General features: G+C 47.1%; 1 protein-coding gene across 1 annotated transcript in view; it reads left to right on the forward strand.

Moving 5' to 3' along the window:
* The window catches only part of abcg4a (ATP-binding cassette, sub-family G (WHITE), member 4a), a 36,474-nt gene extending 23,526 nt beyond the window's left edge, over positions 1-12,948 (forward strand). Inside the window, exons 7-15 of the mRNA XM_042343976.1 lie at positions 977-1,100; positions 3,207-3,321; positions 3,754-3,896; positions 4,373-4,471; positions 5,362-5,530; positions 9,979-10,079; positions 10,774-10,932; positions 11,439-11,557; positions 12,244-12,948. Coding sequence (XP_042199910.1) covers positions 977-1,100; positions 3,207-3,321; positions 3,754-3,896; positions 4,373-4,471; positions 5,362-5,530; positions 9,979-10,079; positions 10,774-10,932; positions 11,439-11,557; positions 12,244-12,466 — 1,252 coding nt within the window. The 3' untranslated portion in view covers positions 12,467-12,948. The remainder of the gene's footprint in view (positions 1-976; positions 1,101-3,206; positions 3,322-3,753; positions 3,897-4,372; positions 4,472-5,361; positions 5,531-9,978; positions 10,080-10,773; positions 10,933-11,438; positions 11,558-12,243) is intronic.
* The last annotated feature ends 7,083 nt before the right edge of the window (positions 12,949-20,031 follow it).

Raw genomic sequence — 20,031 nt, forward strand, 5'->3', positions numbered from 1 at the left:
GGCGCACTCGAAGTGGAGGGTCTTGAGACGGGCCTTGAAGGAGATAAGGGAGGGAGGGAGGGAGGGAGGGAGGCAAAGGGACTGTGGGATGGAGTTCCAAAGGGTGGGGGTAAAGAGGCTGTCGAAATTCCTTGTTGGGGTGTTGGGGGGGGTGAAGGGGAAGAGTTAGACGGTGTTCGGCCATTGTTTACGGTGGAGATTTGTACAGAGAGTGGGAACGTGGACAGGCTCAACGCTGTAAAGGGACAAGACTTTTGGGAGGGGCAGGTCGAGAGGTCCTGGGTGGGTCAGATTAACTCTCTGTGGGCGTCTCCGAGAGTATTGAGTTGTGGCATGTTGAGTTGAGATAAGATGTGTGTTGTTGCTTGGTAGGTCCTTTCCAGCGACCAGTGAGATCCAGTACGTTAAACCGATCTCCCCGTGTGTCTGTTCAGGTGGACGTTAAAGATCCCACGGCACTCTTCGAAAAGAGAAAGGAGTTTCTCTCTCCGGGTGTCCTGGCCAACAATTTCCCCACATAAAATCAGTTGCTCACTTTATGGCTCCATGGGACACTGCTGTGCGCCAACTGACTGCCCTGTTTCGCCCACAAAATACAGTCACTCCACTTTACAGTGTATGCTGTGAAGCGCTTTGAGACGTCTCAATGTGATAAGGCGCTGTATCAAATGCAACGCTGAGTATTATTAATTATTATTGATGTGCTTTCTCATTCATTTTCTGTCTCTGGGTTCCCCTTTCCTCCCTCTCTCTACTTCTCTCTCCCTCCCTCCCTCTCTCTCTCTCTTTCTCTCTCTCTCCCTCTTGGTCTCCATCTTCTCCTCTCTTGCCTTCTCGCTTTCCCTCTCGGTCTCCTCTCGCACCTTCTCTCTCTCTCCATCCTTCTGTCCTTCTCTGTCTCACTCTCTCGCGCTCTCCTTTTTCTCCTCATCTCTCTCTCCCTCCCTCACACCCCCTCTCTCTCTCTCTCTCTCAGCGGGCTGGACAGTGCCTCCTGTTTCCAGGTGGTGTCCCTGATGAAGTCTTTGGCCCAGGGTGGGAGAACCATCATCTGTACCATCCATCAGCCCAGCGCCAAACTCTTTGAGATGTTTGACAAGGTAAGCGGTTCAAAGTATTCGAAAAGAAAAGGAAATTTCTCTCTCTCACTCTCTCTCTCTCTCTCCTGGTGTCCTGGCCGGCAATCCCCCAAATAAAATTGGTCGCTCACTCCATAGCTGTTTGTGGGAAGTTGCTGTGTGCAAAATGTCCACCACTTTTTGCCCACAACTCTTTGAGGTGTTCGACAAGATAACCTGCCGTTCCCGAGGTAACAGGATACGCGACAGGTGGGGCAAGTGCTCACCTCGAAGCCGCTAATCAAATTTAAGCTCCGACCAGTCTAACTCCAGGGTAAAACTTAACCCCATTTATCCCCCCTGAAGGACGCTACGCTGTCTGACCTGAATTCAGTTGTCTTTTTATGTAATTTACCCCAACCCAACCCTCAAATTTGGAGTAAATCCCAGTAGCATTGGAATGTCTCCCATGTGCCTCACATTTTGCAGTGAAGTGACTGGTGATCAGTCACAATGACAACGACTTGCATTTATATAGTCCCCCTCCCACATGGTGGCGCCGCAGAACACTTGTTTCAATCGTCTCAATGGGGCAACTGAACTGTGTTAACATTTCTTCAGCCCCCACCCGAACACACACACACGTACAGAGCAATGAGTTCCATATAGACTTGTCTGCTCCCTCTGCTCCATGGGCTCCGGCCTGCTCCAAGTCCCCTGCTCGCTCCACCTCACCATCAGCCTCTCTGCCGCAGTGCCTTCGCCTCACCCCCTCCATTGCCTCCTTCAAGGCCCGTTTCAAGACCTTCCTCTTCGACCGCACCTTCGGTCACCCTCCCTGCCCGCCACCCCTCCCGATCCCAACACAAATTCCAAATCCCTGACTGTAGAGAACCTTGGGGCGTCCTCCTGACGTGAAAGTCACTGTGTAAATGTCACTTGTTGTTGAATGACCAGTTAATCCGTATTTTGGTGACAAGGGGTGAGGATGGAATATTAGCACTGGGAGACAACGCTGCCAGCTTCACGTTGGCTGTGTCAGCCTGGCCCAGTGAGCTCAAGTCCTGACGTGGGGCTGCTCTACATTCTCAGTGCCTGAAGCTCCAGGTCAGAGGAACCTTTGCTCGTCCTCCATCAACATTGAGGAAAGGGGGGCAACTGAAATCAACCGCATTGGTGTCCGCTGCTCTCTGTTGGCATTTGATGGTACTGCGGGTCAATGAACACACGTTTGGTTTTGTGTTCATCTCTCCCGCTTCAAATGCGTTCAAAGGCACATATACACACACGTACCAATCTTTGTTGGGTAGTGCTGTGAGTTGGGGCAGAAGTCTAGGCTTATGTTCTGTGCTGTGCTGGGAGGCGATGCTGGAGTGGCGGAGGCGATGTCCTTTGAGTGAGATGTTAGATCACGTCAAAGGTCCCCTTATTCCAAAAGAGATTGTAACTTCATCCAAATATCCTGGCCAACAATCCCCCCACAGACAGCCATGAAGTGAGCGACCAATTTGATTTGAGAAATTATTGACCAGGTCACCGTGGAGAGAGGGAGAGAAACTCTATTCCTTTTTCGAATAGTGTTACGGGATTGTTAATGTCCAACTGAATAGGAGACATTGGCTTAACGTCTGGTCTGAAGCACTGGAGTGTTTGGATGGACTGTGAGCTCCAAGTTCCAATTTGGGGCTTGAACCTACAACCTTCTGAGACAGAAGTCAGAGTCCTACCGGCACGATAATAAGCAAACTTATCTACGCAGTCCTGTAACGCAGTGGTCAGAGCATTCTCCTCGCAAGCGAGAGGACCCGGGTTCAAATCCCAGCCGGGCGGGGCAAAATCTTATGCACGTTTTCTTACCCCACGCGCCTCTGTTTACTTAGCAGTAAGTAGGAACCTGGTTGCCAATGTTAGTGGATTGGCAGATCACTTTCCTGGGGTAATAATCTCTTCAATAAATAAATAATAGTAATTTGGTTACTGAATCCATGACTGTTTGTGGGACGCTGCTGTGCGCAATTGGTTGCCGCGTTTTGCCCACAAAATACGTCTCAACGATGTGATAAGGCGCGATATCAAAGGCAAGGATTATCATTATTATTACTATATTATTATGTGTTCTAAAGCAGGTCCCCTTTCTCCGTCTTGCAGCTCTTCATTCTGAGCCAAGGGCAGTGCATATACAAAGGGATCGTTCCCAGTCTCATCCCCTTCCTTAAAGGAGTCGGTCTGTACTGTCCAACTTACCACAACCCGGCTGACTTCAGTACGTAACCACATAAGTATTATTTTTTTCATAACTCTCCCCCCACCCCCCCCCACCACCACCATCAAACCCCCTTTCTTCACCGCTTCAGAAATTGCCCTTCAGTTGTGTCACATTATTGACATTACTATTATCAGCCTCTCTGTCCCAACCCTTTGCAACTCTGTCCCACAGTCGCTTCGCCTTGCCCCCTTCCTTGCCTCCTTCATGGCCCGTCTCGACTTTCCTCTTGAGGGGTAGGGGGCAGGGAGGGTGGGGGGGGCAGGGTGACCGAAGGTGCGGTCGCAGAGGAAGGTCGTGAGACGGGCCTTAAAGGAAGTGAGGGAGAGAGGGGGAGAGATTCCAGGATGGAGTTCCAAAGGATGGGGCAGAGAGGCTGATAACCAATAATAATAATTGATGTAATTTGTTGTCGTCCTCTCTCCCGGACAGTTATTGAAGTGGCCTCGGGGGAATATGGAGACCTGAACCCGATGCTCTTCAAAGCAGTGCAGGACGGGATGTGCAGTATGGCGGAGAAGAAGAACGCATCCAACAGCAGTGACGTGTCGGCCTGGAAGTCAGCGAGTCTGACGGTGAGTGCACAGTACGTCGGCAGGGGCTGGCCCGCTGCGACTCACAGCTCTCTCACACACCGGTCTGATGAAACCTTCCTCTTCGACCGTATTTACGGCCACCCCCCCTCCCCCCGGCTCGGAGTCAGGCTCCGCCGCTGTTAGGCGCTCTGAGACGCTGCCCTGCGCGGAGGGCGCTATACAAGTGCGAATTGCTATTGAAACCGCATGGAACAGGCTCGGTGGGCTGAATGGCCTCCTTCTGTTCCTGTACGTCTCAGTCTCACACGCGCAGTTTACGTTTTAAACGGTGCCTTTCGCGTCGGGAGGACGTCTTGAAACGCACAAAATAATTATTTAATAGTTGCTGTGTATTAACGATTGTTGTGTTAAGACACGTCTCCTTAATCCGTCTCGGAGCGATGATAATAATAATATTCCTCGCATTTCATGTAGCGCCTTATCAATGCTGCGTTACGTTGCTTTTTCCTGTTCAGGATACCGGCCCCATCGAGAAACACACGTTCGCCACAAGCTCCTTCAACCAGTTTTGTATCCTCTTCAAGAGAACATTTATCTCCATACTGAGAGACACGGTAAGGTTCTGCCCAATATCATCTGCAAAGTCGATCCCTGAGGAGGAGGGGGGTGGGGAGGGTAATTCCTTGGAGCTGAACTGGTTCCCAGGTGAAATGTTTGGCAATCGAATGTCGGTATCGAGCCGGCCCTCTGTGGCCATCTCTAGTCCAGGTGCTGAGCCACCCGCAGTATTCAAGGGGACTCACTGCCCATCGGCAGGACCAGGAAGGGCAGATCAGTCACTGGGGGTAGGGAATCCTCCCACTCAGCTCCTGTTAATTCTGAAAGCCAAAGCCCTAACGGGTGGTTCTAGCTGGACAGGGGCGGGAAAGGTTACTAGGCATTGCTGTTAGTGGCAAGCAATGTGGTTTTAACCCCATTCCCCAAGCCTTGGCTCTCACCAACCTGTACCCAATACTTTCCGGAATTGGGGAAGCAGAATGCGTCATAGTAGAGGGAGAGAGAGAGAGAGAGAGAGAGAGAGAGAGTGCACTCTTCATTCCAGAGCTGTAAATTTCCCTGAGTAGGTGGGCTGTGGAACATGCAATCTCTCACTCCTTCCAGAAACCCAGGCATTTGGTCAAAATAATAATCCTTGCCTTTGGTATAATGCCTTATCATGTCTTCGAGACGTCTCAAAGCGCTTTACAGAAGATACTGTAAAGTATAGTGACTGTGTGTTTTGTGGGCGAAATGCAGCAACTAATTGCGCACAGCAGTGTCCCACAAGCAGTCGAGAATTGAGTGACCAAAGTATTGTTATTTTTGGGGGAGGAATTATTACCCCTGGAAAACAACTGGATGTTTCTGTTAAGAAACACCAGCACCAGCGGAGTTGGGGGAATAATTTGTAATGTCATTTGTTGTTGTCACCATTGCTCTGATTCTCATCTCTACCCTCCCCCAGGTTCTGACTCATCTGCGCTTTATGTCCCACATCTGTATCGGGGTCCTGATCGGCCTCCTGTACCTGAACATCGGCAACGAGGCAGAGAAAGTCTTCAACAACACTGGTTTCCTCTTCTTCTCCATGCTCTTCCTCATGTTCGCTGCCCTCATGCCAACCGTCCTGACCTGTAAGGGAGACAGCCATCTTAACTTAACCCAAAAGCTAACAAAGTTTTCTTTTTTTCTTGCATTTTTTAAAAAAAATTGAAATCTTTATAATAATGATGATATTAATTATTATTAATTCTGGCAGCATAAGAACATAAGAAATGCTAGGTGATAAAAGACTAAGGCTCATCTAGTTTATCTTCCACCTTCCTGGCAGTCGCATGTGCATATGTCCCAAACTCCCAATGGAATATATCCCATAGTGTTATTTCCTGAAAGAAAACGAACTAATCTGTGTTTGAAAGAATCAACATTTCCTGCTTCAGCCGTCTCCCTCGGGAGCCTGTTCCACAGGTTCACTATCGCTCACTGAGATAGTGTTTGCGTAGATTTGTTCTGAATTTACCCCTTCAATCGCAGGCCGTGTGTCCTCTGGTTTTACTCTTCTGGATAAGTTGGAACAGTCTGCAATGATCTATATTGTTGTGGCCCTTTAGAATCTTAAAGACAGCGATCATGTCGCCTCTCAATCTTCCCTTTCCCAGTGTGAGCCCAATTTACATAGTCGCTCTTCATAATCCATTCCCTCAATCATTTTGGTTGTCCTCCTCTGTATCTTGATTTCTCCAATATCCTTTTTGTATTGCAGAAGTGTACACAGTACCGGTCTCACCAATGATTTATACAGCGGTGGGATTACCCCACTATTTCGGCTGCTATTGATCTTTTTATACATCACAACATCTGATTTGCTTTACTCACTGACGCAGAGCATTTTCGGTAGAGCTTCGGGTCCTTTTCATTTTCCATACATATTATTTTCCTTCCATTCAATAGTCCCTTCCAGGATTTTTTGTTCCCATGTGAAGTACTTTACATTTCTCCACATTGAATTTCATCTGCCACCGATTTGCCCAATTCCCAAGTATGTTCAAAACCTCCTGTAACTTATCTTGTTCAGCTTCGCAATCTACCGCCTCCATTAGCTTGGTGTCATCTGCAAACTTAGTCATTGTGCTTGCGACTCCTAGTCCCAGATTTATAAAAATATTAAACAAAAGAGGTCCCAAAACAAACCCTTGTGGAACTCCACTGGTAATTTCTTCCCAGTCTGATGACATTCCTAGTACCACCGCCCTCAGGGGTTCTTCCGGTCAACCAATTGAGTAATGTGCCGCCACTGATTCCCGATTTCTTTACTTTCAGTACCAGTCTCTCAAGAGGAACAGTATCAAAGGCCTTACTAAAATCCAGATATACAACATCCACAGCCTCACCCTTATCAAGCTTCCTTGTCACACCGTCAAAGGAAACCAGTAAATTAGATTGGCAAGACCTTCCCCACATGAACCCATATTGACTATCATTTATGATTTTATTTCTGTCCAGACGCTCTATGGTTTTAACCTTCATAAGAGTCTCCATAAATTTTATCCACAATGAACATCAAAGTTACTGGTCTGTAGTTTCCTGGGTTATTTTGTTACCTTTCTTAAAAGCAGGAGTAACATCTGTCTTTCTCCAGTCCCCCGACACCTCTGCATTATTCAGTGATTTTTGAAAGCTGTGTGCCGGCGTTTCTGCGACTTCCTCCCTTAGTTCCTTAAGGTTCCTTGGAAACAATTTATCCGGCCCCTGAGAATTATTTACCTTAAGTTTACACAGCTGTTTGGCGACCGTGTTGGTAGTGATATGAATAGCGTTGCAACTTTTCTCTGCGACATCCTTCAGTTCTCTTTCCAGATCAGATAGGTTACCCATCTCCTTGGTAAAGACTGATGCAAAGAACTTATTTGGCACTATTGCAGCCTGTGCAGTGTTATTTCTCATGTTGTCTCCTGAACCCACCCTCGGTGGTCCTATTCTATTGTTTGTTTGTCGTCTACTCTTAACGTAACTAAAAAGCGTTTTTTTTATTAACCTTCACATCTCTTGCCGTGTTCAATTCAAATCTTTTCTTTGCCATTCTGGTGCCTTTTTTTTTCGCGGTGCCATCTGGTATTGAGTCCGCATTATTTCCATGCCATTTTCCTTCATCAAATGCTTTTTTTGGTCCTCTTTATGATTTGCTTTTTGTAGCCCCGTCCAACCAGGCAGGAGTGCCTTTAAACTTGGTACCTTTGCGTCGCATGGGTACACACATTGTTCCATTGCCTTCATCATCACCTCCTTGAAGGAACTCCATAGGCTCTCCACTCCCTTTGCCATATTTAAGCCTGCCAGGCCCACTCCGCTAAGACTTCAAGCCCATAAAGTCAGTCCTCTTGAAATTTGGAGGTTTTGTTTGGTTTTTTAGAAACTCACCAGTTCTTGTGATGTCAAATGTGACTGCATTGTGATCGCCGTTGCTTAATGCTCCTCCAACCTTTATGTTGAAGATTTGGTCGTCCCTGTTGCTCATTATCAAATCCAAGATGTTATCTCCTCTTGTTGGCTCTTTTACAAATTGAGTCATAAAACAATCTTCCTTTAACTCTAGAAACCCTTTCCCCAATTTACCAGTAGACGCATTATTGTCCCAATCAATTTCAGATAGGTTAAAATCTCCAACCACTATGGTTGGTCCCTTACTAGTGGCCTTCCTTATCTCACCCCACTGTTCCAGATCGAGGCTTTTAGTTTCTTTTTCACCAACCTTTGGAGTTAGACCCATTACACTGGTACGTCTTAGGGTTTTCCCTATTTGGTTTGAGTGCTCTCTTATACGGACCGCAACCACCCCTGTGCCTAATGTAAACCTAACTAAACTATCCATCCTGCCTGCCAATGCCTCCACCCCACTTTTGTTTAGGTGGCGTCTATCTGGTCTGTATAGATGCCCCCTCTTCCATTGTTTGAAGAAACAAAAGCCTAATTCCCTACACCAATGTCTTAGCCACGTCTTAGCCAACAACAACACCAAGATTCCATTTATAGAGCGCCTTTCACGTTGGGAGGACGTCCCAAAGCGCTGGACAGTTGGGTCAGGACCCGAGCAATGGGGAAATGGTCAGGATGAAGGGAGGGAGCAAGGAGGGGGTAGAGAGTCGAGAGGGGAGCTGAAGACATGGACAAAGTGAAAGGTCTTGAGACCGGCCTTGAAGGAGGAAAGGGAGGAAGCGGCGAAGGCACCGGGGGATAGAGTTCCAGAGCCTCGGGGCTGAGAGGCTGAAGGCCACCGATGGTAGGGTGGTTGGGGCGGGGGATGTGGAGCAGACCGGAGCCAGAGGAACGGAGGGTACGGGCAGGTAGGTAGGGGGATAGTAGGTCAGAGAAGTAGGAGGGAGCGAGGCCGTGAATGGCCTTGTAGGTGAAGATGAGGATCTTGAAATCGATCCTCTGGGGAATGGGGAGCCAGTGGAGGCGAGCGAGGACGAGGGTAAGGGCGAGGGTGAGGGTGAGGGTGGGAGTGATGTGGGAGCGGTGTCTGGTGCAGGACAGTACACGAGCTGCAGAGTTCTGAATGACCTGCAGTGTGGAGGGAGGGCCGGGAAGGCCGACGAGAAGAGAGTTGCCATAGTCCAGCCTTGAGGTGATAAAGGCGTGGACCACAGATTCAGCGGCGTGAGGTAGTGCCGTAGTGTGGCCTAATTAGCTAATCCCTAACACCTGCCCAGTGACTAACTGACAATTTGGCTTCTTTCCTGTTTCTCTTGAAAAAATCTCTCTTGCTCAAGAAATAATTCCCACTCTTTTGCTAAAAGAAAGAGTTCTCGCTTGGTTCTCTAGTTCTCTCTTGCTCATGAATTCCCACTCTCACCAAATTCCTTAACAGAATTTTCACTCTGTTCCATCTCACTCAGTTCCCTCCTCACTCTGCTGGGCTCTCTGCTCAGACAATAAACAATATTGTTTATTGCTCGGTAACAATAAAGTATCATTGATAATAATAATAATGAACCTTGCATTTGATATAGCACCTTACCATGTCATTGAGACATCCCATAGAGCTCCACAGGATATGCTGTAAAGTGTAGTGACTGTGTATGGTGACTTCTTATCCTTCAAAAGGAATGTGATGATTGCTTGATTGAAAAAGAGGATTATTAAAGTTTGGGGAAGGGATTGGGGGAGGATTATTATGCAGAGATTATATTAGATTAGATGTTTCAAATGGTGTGAAATACCAGCACAGACTGGAACAGTGGATTTGCAGGGCTTTAATAATAATAATAATAATAATAATCCTTGCATAGCTCCTCCTCATGTTGTTGAGACGTCTCAAAGAGCTTCACAGAATATACTGTAAAGTGGAGTGACTGTGTATTTTGTGGGCGAAACACGGCAGCTAATTGCACGTAACAGTGTCCCACAAACAGTCGTGGATTTAGTGACCAAATTATTATTGTTATTTTTTAAAGGGAATATTACACCCACCCACATACACACACAGGATTGAGTGACCAAATTAGTTTTATTGTTTTTTTTAACGTCTTAAGACTTACAAATCTCTCTCTGTTTCCCCCTCTCTCTTTGTCTCTCGTCTTAGTTCCTCTGGAGATGGCAGTTTTCCTGAGGGAACACCTGAACTACTGGTACAGCCTCAAGGCTTATTACCTAGCAAAGACCATGGCAGATGTGCCCTTCCAGGTAAAACACTGTGTAACGAGCAAGCTTGCCTCTGCTCTGACCCCAGCCTGTGTCTCAGTCATTCAATGCTCTCGCCTCCAAGTCAGAAGGTTGTGTGTTCAAGCCCTACATTGTGGGGTAAGGAAACTTGCCTAAGATATTGAACGTTGCATTGTCGGAGGTGCCGTCCTTCAGATGAGACGTTAAACGGGTCTATGGTTTGTTCGTGTGGATGTTATAGATCCCTATTGTGGCGGTGGGGAGGAGCGGGAGGGTGGGGAAGAGAGAGAAGTTTCTCCCGTTGTCCTGGTCGACGATCACTTGGATAAATCAATGGTTTATCTTGGAGCTGTTTGTGTGGGACAGTGAGAGTGTTAGTATGGCATTGTTCTCCCTTCTCCCCCTCCCCACCCACAACCCCATCCCCACTCCCCACGGAACAAGGAGAACAGAAAATTGGGAGAGAGAGCGAGCGAGAGACATAAATAACTGGGGCTCTTCCGAATCTGATTGCTTGCTGTATCCCCATCCTCCCAAACCCCCTCTCTCCCTCCCATTTCCATCTGTTAGGAAATAATATCTGAGGGATACAGGATAGAGTTTGGGGACACGACATGTCAAGCGACGGCCAGGATGGTGGAAGGCGAACTGGATGGACCTTGGTCTGCTTTTGTCCAGCAAATTCTTATTTTGTTATGTCGTTGTGACCTTGCAGGTGATCTGCCCCATAGTGTACTGCAGTATCGTGTACTGGATGACAGCACAACCCCCCGAGGCTGTCCGCTTCCTCTTGTTTGCCACACTTGCCACAGCCACGGCTTTGGTGGCTCAATCTCTGGGGCTCCTGATAGGAGCAGCTTCCACGTCTTTACAGGTAATAACAGCAAGAACTTGCATTTTACACAGCGGCCATCACGTAGGGCAGCGTCTCGGGAGCGCTTGACAGTTGCAAAGCCTGACCCGAGCCGGCAGGAGTGGAGCGGTCACTGTAGGAGAGGAAGGTCTTCAAGTGCAATCTGTAGGAGGGATTGAGGCAGAGAGTTTGAGTTTCGGGTTGAACGCTCGGCTGCCGATGGCGGAGCGGAGGGGCTGAGAGACATGAGGAAGCCATGTTTGGAGACACTATATCAAACGCAAGCTGTTGCCTTAATAATAATAATAATAATCCTGTCATTTGATACAGCACCATATCATGTCTTCGAGACATCTCAAAGCGCTTCACGGGATATACTATAAAGCGAATTGTTTGTATATTTGTGGGCGAAACACGGCAGCCAATTGCGCACAGCAGCGTCCCCACAAACAGTCGTGGATTGAGTGACCAAATTATTATTATTTTTTATTGTCATTTGGTCCTAATGGTCTCTCCCCCTCCCGCAGGTTGCTACATTTGTGGGGCCGGTCACTGCTATCCCGGTGCTCCTGTTTTCCGGGTTCTTTGTCAGTTTTAACACAATTCCCACCTACCTGCAGTGGAGCTCCTACCTCTCGTATGTCCGGTGGGTGCTGTCTCTCTCCGTGTTGGGAAGGGATCAGGGGGGTGGAGCTGTCTTTGGGGTGCTGGGGTGCTGTGGGGGTGGGGGTTGGTGGGGAAGGGGTCGTTGGCGGAGTGTTTGTGGTGGAATCTCAATCGGTGAGACAATCTGTGACATGAACATTGGCGAATTGACCAAGGCCAATAGGAAATTTTTGGAAATAATTGCCAGAAGTTGCGCTGAGATTTTACAAATTTTGCGGAAAATTGCAACAGGAATGTATATAGACGGACGGTGGAAGCGGAAAGTGGCGTTTGTTTTAAGAGCAAATTAGATAGATTTCTGTTAGGAAATAATATTTTGGGATACAGTATATGGTTTGGGGCGCGACATGTCAAGCGACTGCCAGGATGGTGGAAGGCAAAACTGGATGGACCTCGGTCTTCTTTCACTCAGCATATTCTTAAGCAGCTTCTCCTAAACTCTCTCTTAAATCGCACGACATCAACAACAAATTACACTTGTTTAGCGCCCTTCGCGTCGGAAAGATGTCCCAGGACGCTTGACAGTCAGGGGATTTGGACTACAAGATCCCACTATCTTATATTCGTGTCTCCCTTAGTTACGGGCGTATTTATGCTGACCTTATCGAATCCTTAGGTACCTTAACATTGTTCGTTTTGTTTCTTTCCTTTGCTTCATCAAAACAGTTACGGCTTCGAGGGTGTTATCTTATCCATATACGGCCTGGACAGAAAAAACCTGGACTGCAAAGACAATTGTCTCTTCCAGGACCCGAAGAACGTCCTGGAACAGCTGGACGTGGTGAACGCAAAGCTCTACTTGGATTTCATCATCCTGGGCGTTTTCTTTGTCGTTTTGCGCCTCTTGGCGTACTTGGTGCTTCGCTATAAAGTCAAGGCTGAAAGATAAAAAGGGAGCGAATAAGATATTGGCGTTGGCCGTGCAGCCGATGGAGGCTATGGCAGTGTCTCCACATCTACAGGAGGGATTGATTCTAATCTTCGCCAAGGCTGGGCTTAAGTACTGTGTCTAATAGGGCCTCGAAGCCTGAACTCTGATTTAAAAGAAACTGTGAACTCCGTGGTGGTTTGCATTGGACGTCCGTCTGTCCGTCTCCATCTGTTTTTTTTTTGATTGCGTGTGTGTTGACTTCTGCCACTCCCGAGTCGATTTCCTTTCGGCCCTTTATCTTTCGAAATGAATCTTTCAGTCCGCCTGCAAGACACTTTATTATCAGGAGAACCAGGTCTCTCGCGCTTGAAGGGTTAAGCTCGCTCCTTCCTGCAGCTCGGGCCGGCAACCGAACCGCCATTGGGGTCGGAACCTTCTAACGAACCGTTGATCGGGTTCTCGCGTGGAAATCCGTTTCCCACCCCCACCCTCTCCTCACCCCACACACCCCCCCCCCCGTTCCCCCCACCTGATCTCTCTTCAGAATAAAACCAAAAGAGCAAGAGAGAGGGAGCGTGAGAGCGAGGGAGAGGGAAAGAAAGAGATATAATTTAATTCCAGAACAGACAGGATTGTGGATTTAAAAAAAAGATTTTTAAAAAAAAGCACATTTTTGTAAAGCTTACATACACTTTAATCCGTTCACTCGAAACGCATGACAGCACGGCACATCCCTGTATAAACTGTGATTTTAACACGCTAGCGGACACAAAATACACGCACATACGCGCACACACGCCGTCCACACACAAGCACACACACACACACACACGCACAGACGCACCCAAAAAAAGGCAAAGGCGATATTATCCTTAGCTTTACATGTTACATTAATGGCCAGAAATGGGGAAAAAAAAGAATATATATGTATATAAGGTTTTTTTTTTTGGTTCGAAGTTTAAAAAGTATATTTAAAGAAACGAAAAAAAGTCTCTCGGAAGTGTTTAAAAAAAAGATTCAGAATAACCACTGTTAAGTTAAGCGATTTGTGCAGAACTTTTGTATGTCGCACTTTTGTTGTGTGGGTGACGGAGATTTTATTCAGCGATGATTGAAGATTAAAACTCACATAAGTCTGATCCGTATAAATCGTATAATCGGCTAAGTGGTACATCTGCCCCAAGTCCCATTGAATTTATTAGTTTTGCTTCATAACTCCTACTTTGCATAATTCATAATCAATGCCGTGTCCGAACTGATTCAACTTATGTGAGGTTTAATGTATTATTTGCGCAGATGAGCCTCTTGTCTCTCCCACACCCCAGTGATCTCAAGAAGTTTGTATCCTGCCATTCAAACTCTGATGTTCATTCAGAGTGAAGACAATAATAATAATCCTTACATTTGATATTAGCGCCATATCATTAGGTCGAGATGTGTCAAAGAGCTTCACAGGATACACTGTAAAGTGGATTGACCGCGTATTTTGTGAGCGAAACACGGCAATTGCGCACAGGGGTCGGTGTTCCCCCACAAACAGCGGTGGATTGAGTGACCAATTTTGGGGGGAGGAGAGCGATCCTGAAAAAGATAATGTGCTTCGCTGCTCAGGTGCTATTTTCTATTAGTTATCTTTGTTTAAAAAGCACTGTTTTACTTCAACAGCCAAGAAAAAGGGGGTGAGGAAAGGCGGAAGAGAAGAAGCTTACGTTGTTGAACAATGCGCCATTTCATAAAGAACTTGATGTGCTAATAGCACGTCGGTGTGTGTCAATGTGTGGGGGGGGTGGGGGTCGGAGGAAAGTTCTACACTTTAGAAGCAGGTTCTAGATTTGCTGTATTTGTGTAGGGATTCGGGAACTCCAGAATTTGGCGCAGCTTCAATTCCGGAGCCTTTTTTTGTCCCCACTCCAATGTTTCAACCCCCGCAATGTTCATGACTTTGCGCTCTGGTGTGGGAGATAATTTGTCTGTACAGTTTTTGTTTGTGTCTGCTTTTAATTGGTTGAACACAGCAATATTTTTGACGTGATTGATTTTTTTCGTTCCCCCACCACCACCATTTTGAGCTCACGCGTTCCAGGTTAGTTTTATAAAGTTATGCAGATAGCGACAAGTTCGAGAGAGATTACGACCTTCAGGGAAATCTCTCCTCTGATCCACTTTCAAAAATGTGAATTACAGCCTAAAATCTCTGTATATAGCTGTCTCCAACCAATAAAATAGGCCATCGTAAAATAGACTGGCACTTTGAGGCTAACTGTCCCACTCTATCCCTGGAGTATTTGTACAAATCTTTCCGAACGCGCAGAGCTTGACTGAAATATTAATTATGATCAATATTATGGTTGAAATATGAATTGTTGATTTTCACCCACAAAATACACAGTCGATCTATTTTACCGTATATTCTGTGAAGCGCTTTGAGACGTCTCGACGACGTGATAAGGTGCTGTATCGAATGAAGGATTATTAATTATGATGAATAAAATATTAATTACCATTATTAATATAAAAGGCTGCATGTAATCCCAATGAGGCATTCCTTCAGAGTGACTTTGCGCGGAAACAGGCCATTATCTCCAACTATTCCATGTGTTCTCACGGAGGAAAAGTTCGGCAAAGTTGTTGCCTTTTCCCAAAGTTGCATCAAAGCAAAACTCTCGTCTGTCTTTCTGACTCCTTTGAACTCTGCCCCCTTCCCCACCCTTCACAATACTTTCCACCCTCTTGATAATTAATAATAATAATCCTTGCATTTGATACAGCGCCTTATCACATTGTTGAGATGTCTCAAAGCGCTTCATAGAGTATATTTAAAGTGTATTTTGTGGTGGATTGAGTGACCAAATGTTTTTTTTGGAGGGTTTATTACCTCTGGAATGAGATCCACCGATCGACTAACACCCGGGTTCCTACTTACTGCTGTGTAAACAGAGGCGTGTGGGTGGAGTAAGGAAACTTGCCTAAAGTTTCGCCCTGACCGGGAATCGAACCCGGGTCCTCTCGCTTGCGAGACGAGCGCTCTAACCACTGCACAATAGGACTCCTGTAAGCACTGGATTTGTCTAAGGATTGGGTGAGCGGTTGCGATGGGAAGAAACCAACTCAAGTCCAGAGTTTGTTCTGATTGTCTCAGTGTTCGTTTATATACCTCGGCTCTGACCACAAGCCCTGAATTTATGTAACATTTCTTTGTATCATTTTATATATAATACACATATATATATATACTTATTAAATTTAGGACAATGTAATGTGCTGTAAAATACTGTGTGACTTTTGGTCAGAAACTGAGAGAATCGATCTGTGCCCTCATCGTCTGTGTGGCCTCCGCACAGGAGATCACACGGCTGACTTTGAATTTTTTTTTTTATTTGGAGCAAAATAAACAGATTCCTCTCCTTCGAGTCGGACAAATGGGAATTCCATCCCGGGAACCCGGGCTAACCTCCCAACTCCGTGCGCTTCCCGAACAAGAAGTTTCCCGCGATGGAGAATTTCGAATGGGATTACTTATTAAGGAATATAGTGATATTGATAATAATAATAATAATCCTCGCATTTGATACATCGCGTCATCACGTCTTCGAGACGTCTCAAAGCGCCTCACGGAGTATACTGTCAGGTGTAGTGACTGTGTGTTTTGTGGGCGAGACGCGGCAGCCAATTGAGCTCAGCGGCGTCCCACGAACAGTCGTGGTATGAGTGACCAAATTCTTTTTCTTTTTTTTTGAGGGGCTATTACCCCGTTAAGAAATGGTGCAAATTCTCTCTCTTTCTCTCTCTCTTTTTCACTCTTAAATAACTGCAGTATCAATGCAAACCAAAGGATCTAAATGGCAATATGATTTTCTGAAATGGACTGTAAGCATGTTCCACAGGAGTTTGCACGTTGGCAAAGACACGGTAATCTGCAATGTATTGTTTACTCAAGAATGAATAATAATAATCTTAATAATAATCCTTGCCTTTCATACAGCGCCTCATCACGTCTCCGAGACATCCCAAAGCGCTTCACCGAATACACTGTAAAGTGAATTAATTGTGTAGTTTGTGGGCGAAACGCGGCAGCCAATTGCGCACAGCAGCGTCCCACAGAGAGCCGTGGATTGAGTGACCACATTTTTAAAAACAATTTGAAGGGATTATTGCTCCCAGTTACACTGAATAATCACATTAAATATTTTCGGCCGAGATATATTGACAACACGATGACTTAAGCGGTAGTGACAAGGTAAGCCAGGGTGATGCTATCAAGCGTTTGCTATAATAATCCTTCCGTTTCATCACACCATCACCCCAGTCCTCGCCGGGCTCCACTGGCTCCCCATCACCGAACGGATCGACTTCAAGATCCTCTCAGTCGTTTTCAAATCCCTTCCTGCCCCGCACCTCCCTGCCTCTCCGACCTGCTTATCCCCCCCCCACTCTACCACCTGTTGCCTCCACTCGGTTGGTCCCACCTCCTATTTGACCCTCGTGCCCTCCGCTCCACCATCAGAAGCGGCGCTTTCACCCACTACGCCCCAAAACTCTGGAACTCTCTCCCTCGATCCCTCCGCCTTGCTCCCCTCCCTCCCCATCTTCAAATCCCGCCTAAAGACCTTCCCTGTTTGATCGTACTTACGGTCACCTGCCCCTTCCCTCTCCCCCCCCCCCCCGGCTCGGTGTCAGACTCTGCCACTGTCAAGCACTCCGGGACGCTAGCCCACATGAAGGGGGTGGTGGTGGAGATGGGGGGAGTGGGTAGAATGAGGTGAAACCGAAGGTGCGGATTCACATGTGGGAATCTAGTTTGCATTATTCTTAAGCGTAGTTGATGGGGTTCACCCACGTGGCGAGCGATTTGAGTACTATTTACATTCATACAGCGCCTTTCACGTTGGGTGGGTGCAGGTGGGTGGTGGGAGGAGGGGGGTTGAAAGGAAAGGGGTGGGAACTTAATTTCTTAATAGGGGAGATGACCAAAAGTGTGGTCAATGAGGTACATCTTGAGGTAGACTCTGAGCTGAGGGAGCGAGCGAGCGAGTTGGATAATGTTCCAAATTGAAAGAGACATTCGCTCCATGTTCAGACTCGCAAAGACTCCTGTAGAAAATGCCATCAGGGATCCTACCCTCAAATTATTATTATGTGGTGTCCCACTAGCGTAGTGGCTAGAGCCCTCGCCTCGCAAGCAAGAGGACCCGGGTTCGATTCCCGGCGGGGGCAAAGCTTAGGCAAGTTTCCTTATTCCACTCGCCTCTGTTTACGCAGCAGGAAGTAGGAACCCAGTTGTTAGTCCACGGCAGATCGCTTTCTGGAGGGAATAATGCCGCCAATGAAAAAAAATTGGTCACTCAATCCACAGCTGTTTGTGGGACGCTGCTGTGCGCAATTGGCTGCTTTGTTTCGCCCACAAAATATACAGTCAATTCACTTTGCAGTATATTCTGTGTACTGTAAACCTCCCCCCACCCCCACCCCGCTGCCTACCAGGTGTCCCTATAGTAGAACCAATTGATTTCAAGACCGTCTGACCCTCGTCTTCATGCCCTGGTATCTCACTCCCTCGCCGACCTGCTTTGACCTTCTTTCTCCCCACTTTAGTTCCCGCTGCCTCCGCTCGGCTGGCTCCAGACTCCTGCCTGTCCCTCGTCCCCTTCGCTCCACCATCGGCGGCAGCACTTTCAGCCGCTGCTCCCCGAAGCTTTGGAACTGTCTCCCCCGATCCCTCCGCCTTTGTCCGCACTCTCCTTCCCCTCTTTTAGATCACAGCTGAAGACTCTCCTCTTCGACCGCACTTATGGTCACCTCTTCCCCTCCCACTGGCTCAGTGTCAGGCTCTGCCATCGTTAAACTGCCCCACGTGAAGGGCACTGTGTAAATGCAAGTTGTTGCTGTTGTATCAGAATGCAAGGATTATTATTATTGTTGTTGTAGATATGCTGATCACAAATCAATATTTATACCGATGACCTTTGTTCCTCTGTACATTTTACTCTGTAAAAGTCTCTGTTAACATTAATTATTAATAAAACAAATAATTTATATCCCGGTTCATTGCAGGCGACAGAGTTATTTTGTAAAGGGTTTCAGTTAAGTTCTCCCATTGATGTTAAAGCTTTAAGACGTCTCAACGACGCGATAATAGTAATCGTTAGGATGTAAAGCTTTATTGAGGCGTCTCAAAGCACTTCACAGAACACACTGAAAGCGAATTGACGGTATATTTTGTGATGAGGTGGTGTATCAGCTTCAAGGATTATTGTTATTATTAGTTACCATAAAAAATCATGTGAAGCGCTTTGAGACGTCTTCATGTTGTGAAAGGCGCTGTATCGGGTTATTAGCCCTCAGGTGGGACTCGATCCTAACGTCTGACGGAGCAGCAAACAGTTAAGTCTCAGCCTCGCACTTCTCTCTGCTCATTTAGGGGCTGTCACGCGGAGGGAGGGAGGGAGGGAGAGAGAGAGGGAGGGAGGGAGGGAGGGAGAGCGTCACCGTGTGAGAGTGAGAGTATTGGAGGAGGGAGTGAGTGGGTGAGTGTCACAGTGAGAGGGTGTCAGTCACTCTGTGTCTCAGTGAGTGGAATAATGTGTCAGGTATTGGATTACAATATGGACGCACTATCAGTGTGAGTGTAACTGACAATCCGTGTGTGAGTGTACGACAGTGCGTGTAGCAATGTGTCAGTATCAGTGTCACAGTGTTACAATGTGTCGCAGTGTGTCACAATGTATCAGTGTGTGTTACAATGTGTGTTACAATGTGTCGGTGTGTTACAATGTGTCGCTGTGTGTTACAATGTGTCGCTGTGTGTTACAATGTGTTGCTGTGTGTTACAATGTGTCGCTGTGTGTTACAATGTGTCGCTGTGTGTTACAATGTGTCGCTGTGTGTTACAATGTGTCGCTGTGTGTTACAATGTGTCGCTGTGTGTTACAATGTGTCGGAATGTTTTACAATGTGTCGCTGTGTGTTACAATGTGCCGCTGTGTGTTACAATGTGTCACTGTGTGTTACAATGTGTCGCTGTGTGTTACAATGTGTCGGTGTTGATGTCAGACTGTGTCAGGAGCTGCGATTGGCCGATGTTTGGAGGTGAACTCCAGCCATCAACCAATGAGACCCTTTGTTACAGCCCAGTCACTACGCCAGTCCGACTGAAGGGAGAGAGAGAGAGAGAGAGTGAGAAAACAGTGAGAGAAAGAGTGTCAGATAAACAAAGTGTGTGAGAGAGAAAGAACGTGTGAGAGCGAGAGAGAGAGAGAGAGAGAGAGAAAGTGTGCGGTAGAGCGAGGGAGAGAGGGAACGAATGAGTGTGTGGGAGGGGAGGAAGAGTGTTGTTGTAGAGTGAGCGAAGGAAGAGGGGAGAGAGAGCGAAAGTCTGAGGGAGAGAGAGAGAGTGAGAGAGTGCGTGTGTGCGTCTCAGAGAGAGGGAGAGAGAGAAGGAGGAAAAGCGAAAGAAAAGAGAGACCGTAGATGTGAAGAAGTGAGAGTGAAAGTGAGTAAAAGTGGGGAGGGGGGAGGGCGGGGGGGGGGAGAGCCTTCACGGGTAGTTTTGGGGGGAGAGAGAGAGACAGGGTCCGCTGCACAAG

Source organism: Callorhinchus milii, unplaced genomic scaffold, assembly GCF_018977255.1.
Source record: "Callorhinchus milii isolate IMCB2004 unplaced genomic scaffold, IMCB_Cmil_1.0 Scaffold25, whole genome shotgun sequence".
Lineage (NCBI taxonomy): Eukaryota > Metazoa > Chordata > Chondrichthyes > Chimaeriformes > Callorhinchidae > Callorhinchus > Callorhinchus milii.